The sequence below is a fragment of the Strongylocentrotus purpuratus genome, unplaced genomic scaffold (genome assembly GCF_000002235.5).
Source record: "Strongylocentrotus purpuratus isolate Spur 01 unplaced genomic scaffold, Spur_5.0 spur5_scaffold_13, whole genome shotgun sequence".
NCBI classification, from domain to species: Eukaryota; Metazoa; Echinodermata; class Echinoidea; order Camarodonta; family Strongylocentrotidae; genus Strongylocentrotus; species Strongylocentrotus purpuratus.
In genome coordinates this window covers 8,398,113-8,407,635 of record NW_022145598.1, presented here as the reverse complement: position 1 = coordinate 8,407,635, position 9,523 = coordinate 8,398,113, and the positions used below count along the sequence as shown (strand labels likewise).

The 9,523-nt window shown below is 35.3% G+C and overlaps 1 protein-coding gene across 1 annotated transcript; it reads left to right on the top strand.

Annotated features, from left to right (window-relative positions):
• The first annotated feature begins 3,986 nt into the window (after positions 1 to 3,986).
• Positions 3,987 to 8,920, top strand: LOC105440239 (transmembrane protein 244-like). The gene is made up of 5 exons (XM_030982831.1): positions 3,987 to 4,092; positions 5,357 to 5,442; positions 6,734 to 6,828; positions 7,511 to 7,636; positions 8,506 to 8,920. Exons 1-5 carry the CDS (start codon positions 4,066 to 4,068, stop codon positions 8,661 to 8,663), a joined length of 492 nt encoding a protein of 163 aa, XP_030838691.1. The 5' UTR covers positions 3,987 to 4,065; the 3' UTR covers positions 8,664 to 8,920.
• Positions 8,921 to 9,523: the final 603 nt, after the last annotated feature.

The following is a 9,523-nucleotide window of genomic DNA, read 5'->3' as shown; positions in this document are numbered from 1 at the left end:
CACTTTTTCCCATCATGATTTCTAGATCTAAAATGAAATGAAATTGTCATTTTTCATAATTTTCGTGCTTTTATAAACACAGTCATTACAAAGAATAAAGAATAAAGTTGATTTCCCTAATTGTAACAATAATATATTAAAATGAAATTGTCATTTTTCATGATTTTCGTGCTTTTATAAACAGTCATTAAAAAGAATAAAGTTGATTTCCCTTGTAACAATAATATACTTTTGATCTAGAGGTCTATAACAGCTGCATTTTTCTGTCCCAGAATTTTTTTTATGGTAGGATACTGGAAGCACTGGCGTACTGATGGGGGGGGGGGGGGGGGGGCAGGTAATATTAGAATGTAAAGATACGCCAAAGATACATAGCAGCATATTCCTACCATTAAAAAGTTTCCTGAGACATGAACTTAAAAATCGTAGTCGTAACTCGTAGTCGTAGTACGCCTGGCTTGGGTTCGTCCAAAATAGATTCTTGTTGCAAGCGCAAGGAAAATCATCTTTATTCTTTAGAACAGCTCTCAAAATACTCACAATTTCCATGTTTCCTGTCATAACTGTGTTTATAAAAGCACGAAAATCATGAAAAATGACAATTTCATCTAAGATGAGGGATTTTAGATCTAGAAATCATGAGGGGAAAAAAGTGTGGCGAGTTGTCCGAAAAGGCTGTGGCGAGTTGTCCAGGGTATTGTAAGTAAAGTTTAGTAAAGTTTATTTAACCATAAAATGAAACATGTACATACAAATGAGTAACATAGTAAACATAATACGGTAAAGGACACCCTTAGAAGCAAATTGCTTGTGGTGGGGCCTAAAAAAGAAAAAAGAAACTACACATAAATTATACAGTTTAAAAACTTTAAAAATAACATGATACAAACACACAAGCACGCTCACACATATACATACACACATACATTAAAAATATCCTCCTCTGCTCAAACTTGTTTACATAAATCACTAAATAATAACTGTGTACATCGTACTTTAAATCGAGATAGAGTTGTACTTTCCTTAATATCATTACTCAAATTATTCCATTCCTTAATGCCATTTAAATAGAAAGAATTTTGTGCATTTGTCGTACGAACTTTAAATAAATGTAAATGATTTTTCTGACGAGTAGAATACGAGTGAATATCACTATTAATAACAAAGTTTATATTAGGAATTTCTGGCAATAGGCGATTTTGAAATTTAAACATAAATATGCGAGTATTAAATTGAATCAATTCAAAAATTGGGACTACGTGTGTTTTAACAAAAAGTGGCCGTGATGGGGCTAAATAATCAGATTTAGTAATAATACGCACGGCTCGTTTCTGTAACAAATAAATCTTATCTATAAATGATGCATAAGTATTTCCCCAAATAATATTACAATAATTTACATGTGGAAAAATCATACTATTATACAACATAAGCAAAATATTTGATGGTAAAACATGCTTTAGCTTTGACAAAACTCCAATACTTCGAGATAATTTCAACGAAATGCAATCAATATGAGGTTTCCAATTAAGTAATTTATCAATTATAATACCAAGAAACTGAACACATTCTTTCCTTTTTATAATATTTACATCAATTTGTATAGGCAATAAATCACTAGGGATCTTCCGATTTCGAGAATGAAATATTACATAATTTGTTTTATCATAATTGAGAAATAATTTATTACATTTGAACCAATTATCCAATTTTATCAATTCATTATTCATAATATCAACTAAAGTAAATACACTACTATGTGATGTAATAACGGAAGTATCATCTGCAAAGAGGGTAAAATTTAATACATTTGAAGATTGTTTAATATCATTTATATAAATTAAAAACAAAAGGGGCCCTAAAACTGATCCTTGAGGAACACCACATATTACATCCCTTTTAGTCGAACAGACACCGTCAACCACCACATACTGCTTTCTATCACTCAAATAGTTTTCAATTAATTTCAATGGAAGGCCGCGAATACCATAATAATTTAATTTTTTGAGCAGTATGTGGTGGTCAATGGTGTCGAACGCTTTTGACAAATCCATAAACACACCCAATGAATAATTACCCTTATCCATATTCTTAATTACATAATCTGTTAAATGAAGTGCTCCCAAATATGTAGAATAAGTCTTCCTAAATCCAGGGTTGTCCAGGGTATTGTGGCGGGATGTCCAGGGTATTGTGGCGGGTTGTCTTGGGGCGGGTTGTCTTTGTGGCGAGTTGTCCGGGATTCGATCGAGCGACTTCCAAAGTGGGGGGGGGGGGGGCACCAACAAAAAAGAGCACTTTCTGGAAAAAAAGGGCACCTACAGTGGGAAATCTCAAAGCGAAAATATACAATTGTTTAGACATTGGTATATACCCCTACATTGTGATTACATTATCAGGGATGATTTCAATATTTGTTTCTCTTCATACATCATACAAGATATCGCTTAAGCATCATACTTTACAGTTGGGTGTGATGTCTAAATATGCATTTACGAGCGAGCGAAGCGAGCGAGAAAAATTTTAAAGATCTGTGAGGTCGCAGTGCGAAAAATTACATCTTATAAAGAGGAAAAAAGCCAATCGTGATGAGGTTATAAGCACATTCTCATAACGGAAGACTGAAAAGACCTTTGATAAGTAACATAATTATATCATCTTTAAATGCGAGCGAGCGCAGCGAGTGAACTTTGGGGGAAATTGCTATTAGTCGCTTTAAATAAGGGGCACGTTTAATGATTACATGAAAAGGGGACAATTATCGAAAGGGATATTAGACACTTATTAGAAAAGAAAAGGAGCACGTGTCAAAGTACAAAGGATAATTATAAGAGGTGAAAATGAGGCATTTTTTCACCTGAAAAGAGGCACTCACCAGTGATGAAAAAGAGGCGTTTATGAAAATGGGAAAAAGGCATTTGTTGACGGAAAAGGGGCACCCATCAGATTTTGATAGGGGCATTTATAAGAGGTGAAAAGTGGATAGGTCCCTTATTAGAAAGGAAAAGGGGCACTTATCATTATTAAAAGGGGAATTATCAGAGTTGAAAAGGGGCACTGACCAGATATGAAAAGGGGCACTTATGAAAATGTAAAAGGGGCACTTATGATAAAGGAAAATGTGCATTTGTTGAATGAAAAGGGGGCACCATTCAGATTTTTAAAAGGGGCAGTTATGAGAAGGGGAAGGAGCTCTTTCTTTTTAATGGGGGCACTTATCATAAGGAAAAGGGACACTTATTAGAAAGGGAAAGGGGTAGTTATGAGAAGGGGAAGGAGCTCTCTCTTTTAAATGGGGGCACTTATCATAAGGAAAAGGGGCACTTATTAGAAAATAAGAGGGGCACATGTTAAAATGAAAGGTGTGCTCGTCCGAGTTTAAAAAAGGGGTAGTTATTAAAAGGAGAAGGGGCACTTCTTACAAAGGAAAAAAGGGGAAGTTGTCAAAGTAAATGGAGCACCTCTCAGTTTTGAATAGGGCAATTATCAGAGGTGAAGGGGGCACTTATTAAAAGTGAAAAGGGGCACTTCTCGTACCTGAAAAGAGGCACTTACTAGAGAATAAAAAGGGCACTTATTCAAGATAATTTCAAGATTTATGAGAATGGAACATGGACACTTATTGCAAAGGAAAATGGGAACATGTCGAAGGAAAAGGGGCACGTGTCAAAAATAAAAAGGGTACTCGTCAGAGGTGAAAAGGGGGAAGGGGCACTTTTACTAAGTAATAGGGGCACTTGTCAAAGTAAAAGGGGCACTTCTTACAAAATAAATGGGGCACTTTCCTATGTAAAAAGGGGCACTTTTGGGGTATCTGAAAAAGTGGGGGGGGGGCACTGTGCCCCCTGCCCCCCGGGAGGGCCGCCTCTGCAAATACTTGCAGGGAAGAAAGATTTAAGATATGGATCAAACATTGTTTTTAATTGAATTGAAATAATTTCCGCGGCTTATCGGAGCACATTATTTTCCTTCCTTTTATAGCTAGCTTTTGCTTTTCGTTTGCACATTTGAAGACACCATGACGTTTGTTGTTAAGGAAGCTGACCATCTCGGATTTTGCTCAAAATGGTTTCTGTTTCTTCGATTGGAAAGGTATTTATTTTAAATTTGTTCTTCATAAATTACTGTTCGAAGGTCGTCCTTCAAATAAAACTAGACATTTTTCTTCAGCAGGGATTTAACATTCAATTTAGAGATTGAAAGAAACGTCTTGGGAAACATCAATGCGCCAATGTCATTGTATGGGACTGTGTTAAATTCAGGGATCATTGTACTTGGGAGGAGGTGTGTGGGGGAGGGGGGGGGGGGGGGGGGGGAGCATGATGACCTGACAACATTGCACCCTGTCAGTAGTGAACTCTTTTTTCCCCCTCCTAACTTAGTCGTACTCGTAGGTTCTACAGTACAAACCACACATAGACTCGGTCTAGACTAGGTGCATTAAAGCCATTAGTCATGTTAGTAGGCCTAGAAAGTCTTATCCTGGCTGTGTATTAGATCTAAAACTAAAAGCTGTGGCTGTGCTATTAATTCTCAACATTTCAAACACCATTGTACAAAACTCAACCGATTTCACTCAAAATCTGTACTTTAGTGTCGATTGATGACACCTAAATAGCAGTAAAATACATTTTTTTCAACTTTCTAATAAAAAGAATAATTTAAAAATTCAAATTGTAAGTCTAGTGACAAGTGTCAAACTTTGCTTACAGCTGCATCGGCATGATTGTGTACAGTCTATGGAATATTGTGTGGTGTGTATATTTGTGTATGGGTCTCCCTGGCTCACAGCATGTATGCAGTGCTAGAGGTCAATATGCATTAGCATTAACTACAAACCACTTTCAAATTCAATGCTTCGCCTTCACCTATGTCTTTGATGATTTTGAAATCGTTCAAGAATTTAACCAATAATCCTGATAATATATGACTTATGTCATGAGATTTTTATAGTGGAGTGATGGTGATATCATGATATGTGATGGCATCATAGCGATCTACTTACCTTCCACATGTTGCTGATGATAATGAGTGTAAACAGTACAAAAACTCTGACCTTTTATGCAGTTATGAGAGTTTCCGTTCATAGTTTTTGCATTTCAGGCGGAACCAACATTGTGATGTTGGTTCCACCTGAAATGCAAATGAACGAAGCAGTGTTCACACACACAAAATGTTAGTGTATTGCCAATTTGATACCTGCTTTATGATAATAACGATTACTTAAGTACATGTATACTAAGGCGCACGCATGTCACTTAACATTATTCTTAGCCTAATAATATTAGTTCACTTCAAACATATGAAAGTGTGAAATGATGTTATCCATACATGTCAATGTTCTTCCCTTTTGCAGGAAATCCTACTGAAACTTCTTGGAACAATCTTCTCCTTTTATGCTGTTTATTACATAGTGGCTTCACTCCTTAATGGAATTCTCAGGTAGGAAGTATAGACACAGCAAAGCAAACTGGTTATGAATTTGCTTTCTTCCCCCTATCAAATTGCTATTAGTGGATATGCTTGAACAATTTTTTGTCCATCTACAGGGCAGAATATTAATAAATTTGATTTTGAAAAAAGAAAAAAGAAAACATGATTATCATTGAGGAGATAAGTCTTAAAATGTCAATATTGTTAAGCTTTTCTTCATCAAAGTGTCAAATTGAGAATTCTTGGAATGTTTTTCTTTCTATATATATATATATATATATATATATATATATAGAGAGAGAGAGAGAGAGAGAGAGAGAGAGAGATATAGATATAGATATCTCTCAAATAATGATAATGAAATAATAATTATAACTAGTGTAGTTTGTAATATGAGAGCCAGGGCATCGTTTCACAAAACCGTCATATTAGTACTCGAGTTCACCAACATCCAATTAAAGCACAGGTTAATGCGTTAACAGGTTAAAGCACTGGGGAGCGTTTCACAAAGCCTTTTTTCAATGACAAATGACAAAAATCAGTGACAAATCTGCTGATAACCAATCGGAAGCAAGGATTTCAGTAGCTTATAAACTGTCATTTGTCACTGATGACAAGTTTTGTGAAATGCCCCCAGAAGTGCATTAATAATAATAATAATAGCTCACATTTATAATGCGCCTAATACTACGTTTCTAGGCGCGGAACATATTATTACCCCGGTCATCGGATTCAGGCTTACCCGCACACAAGGTATGCACATTCTCCACTCCCTGGGGAGCATTCCAGCCAGTCGCCATTTTACAAGCAATGCTAATCAAACCACATTAGCTTTCGCATCCTACCGGGTACCCATTTTAACACCTGGGTGGAGAGTGGCAAATGTAGATCAATGTCTTGCCAAAGGACATTAGTGCCGCGGCGGGACTTGAACTGCGGACCTTGTGATCCACAGTCCGGTGACATATCCACTCGACCACGACACCTCTACAAATCCTGATATGACTTAATTAGTACCGTTCTGGCTCTCAGCAGATGAGTGCAAACAAGATGTATCTTTGCTACATGCACTTGCCACCTATTCTTCATATTCTCATTAGGGTCCTGTTTCACAAAACTTGTTATCAATAACAAGAGACAATAATTGTTATAAGCTACTGAAATCATTGCATTTGATTGGCTGAGAGCAAATTTGTCATAGAAGTTCAGCATTTGTTATTGATAAGAATTTTTTGTGAAACATGGCCCTGATAACTCAAATAATTGTAACATTTTGTTGCTTTGTCTCTTCCTTTAACAGACTGGACAGTTTTGATGGCACCATTCCTTTCCATTACCAAAGCTTTGATCAAATTTTTGCCAACTCTACAAAATGGAGTGATCCTGTTTTTCTAGGTGAGTGTTTAATGGATCTTTGTGAATGAGAAGATCTGCTTGAAATCTTTACTAGACCACCATCTTTTTAAAATGAATTACTACAGTGAAACCTCAATTTAACAAAGTCTTTGGAAGAAAATTACCCCATTGTATTAAAGTTTTGTAATATCAGAGCAAAAAACCCAAGAAATCACATACATGAAGACATGGACTGGCTCAATCGTAGTTAGAGTTCGTACAGTATTCTGTTATTGCTGTATACATGTAATAGTTTTACACTGTAATTGGTGGTAAACAAAAGAAGAGGAAGAAAAAAGAATATCCTTGTTTATAATACAGCAGTAAATTGTTTTGCCTATAAAATGTTTTATCACGTCTTGGTACTAAGTTGTTTAGTCATTGGAATAGTGAGGTTTTGAACGGGACAAAACAGGTTTACACCTCCCACCATTTTATATGAATTTTTTATTGCAAAGCAAATAAATATGTAGTAAAGTTATAGAAATACTTTAAAAGGTTTCTTGGTCCTAAAGTTTCTTTGTATTAGATTTTCACATGGGACAGAGACATTATGTTATGTATTATTCAGATTTAAAGTAGGTATGTTTTTGATGATTGAAAGTAACATGTATTTAAAAAGAATTATCGTTTTTATCTTCTCTCTTTAAAAATTAATTTGTATTGTGTTTGCTTTCGTCAGGGGACTTCATCTCACTGGAAGGCACATACATAACAATTCCGTTTGTTTTCTACATCTTTCTGAGATCGCGACTCTGGGATTACACAATCACCATTACAGCTGTGCACTGTATCCTCGTCTGTCTCGGTAAACTGTTTGTTTTGTTTGGTCATACTTTTAAGTTTTGGGTTGATGAGGTCAAAGATGACATGGTCATTCAAGATAAACTTGAGTTCTGCGTGGTAATTAAAAAAAGAAAATGAATTCTCACAGAATCAAACGAAACTTACACTGAATGGTCAAGATAACAAATAAATGTCATGCGCCAAACAATTTTGGAAGAAATTGTATACTAGCTGAGTAATGAGCATAAAAAGACAAGGACATCAAGGTAGTACTAGCCCCGACACCATGTGTGTTGTCCCGTATATAGCTTTCTGTGTACAGTGCTTACCAAGACTCGGCCAAATTTATTATGATTTTGATGACTCCAGAACCTTGCAGTACACACCAATACTTACATGCTACATGATCAACTTGTTCTGATCCATTCCACACCTTTTCTTCACAATGCAATCGCATTACCAGAACTCACCTTTATCTTTAAGCAATTGAACTTTAGGTGGAGGCATATTTGAGGTACTTTCATTAGGTTTCTGTTTCCTTTGCCAATGAAAGTAATATTATTGTTACTTTTTTTGGCTTTCATGACCAATTTGATTTGTTCTTTCAGAAATTCGGCATATTTTTTAATTTTTTGATATACAAGTTTAAAAATGTATAATTAAACAACTTTATTACCAGTATTTACTATGTTTGCAAATTAAACTTTAAAACAGTTTGTTTGGACACTCTTTGTAGAAATGTTTATTTCCAGAACTCATCTTTACAATATAAATTTACTTTGTGTGTCTGAAAGTTATAAACTTTCCCTTTCATTATTGGTTTTTCGTTCCCTTTCAAACTTTTTCTCACGTCATATCTTTATAACTTTATCTCCTCCTCATTGCAAACAGTTAATTTAGCTTTCCCTCTGGTGTGGGAGTGGTGGGTGTGGATCGTCATCAGTCTTCTCCTCAGCATCGGGATCAGCGAACTGACCAGCGCCCTCATCAGGAAAAAGAAGACAGGGAGCTTCAGACCCCTGCCGAGGGAGGAAGATAAGGCCTCATGATGACTTGAAGAATGAACAACATGTAACTCAATACCTCAATCAAATGGTTTACAAAAAAGGTGAAGAATGTTGATAAGAATATATCTATGTCTATTTTTGAAGAAAAAAATACTTTGCATCAATTGCCCCATAGTTTTTGTCTTGCCTGCATAGCAAAAGCAAGTATCCCAAATCATATGACACAAATTCCAGGTCACAATATTAAGGACAAAGGTCATTTTAGGTCAGTGGACTTGAATTATGTTTTCGCAACTTAATATGAGAATTATTAAATCAAGTTTTATTATTTGATCATATTTCATGAAAGTTATCAATCTTGGTACAAATAATAGTAAATAATCCTGCTGATGATTCTTAGTCAATATTCAAAATGCTGCATATATATGGAATATTTCTTTTTTGTGGGCCTGCTAATTGGCCCCTGCCTAAAAATAATGTCCCAACCTCTATTTTTCATCATATCAAATTGCGTAATGCAGGCGAGACCACCACAAGGTTTCCCTTGTTTTGGTACACTAAGCAAACTCCTAACTTCAAGCCAGGACCAAACACAGTTCATTATATTAACCCTAACCCTAAACCTATCCTAACCTAACCTAATCTAACCTAACAGTAAAACCCAAGTCCACACAAATGTATGACTTACCTACAGGTCCATGTGTAAATTGAATACATGTGTGTAACATTTATTTATTCATTTATTTATTTATTAAAACATAATTTTAAATATGACAACTCAGTTGACACAAGGCTGTTTTGGCCCTAGTCGTTGCACAAACTATGATGTTTTGCAGGTAATAATTCAATTATTTTGAGTTGTTTGGTTGTTATTTTTTAAATTTTATTTATTCCTTTTTTAT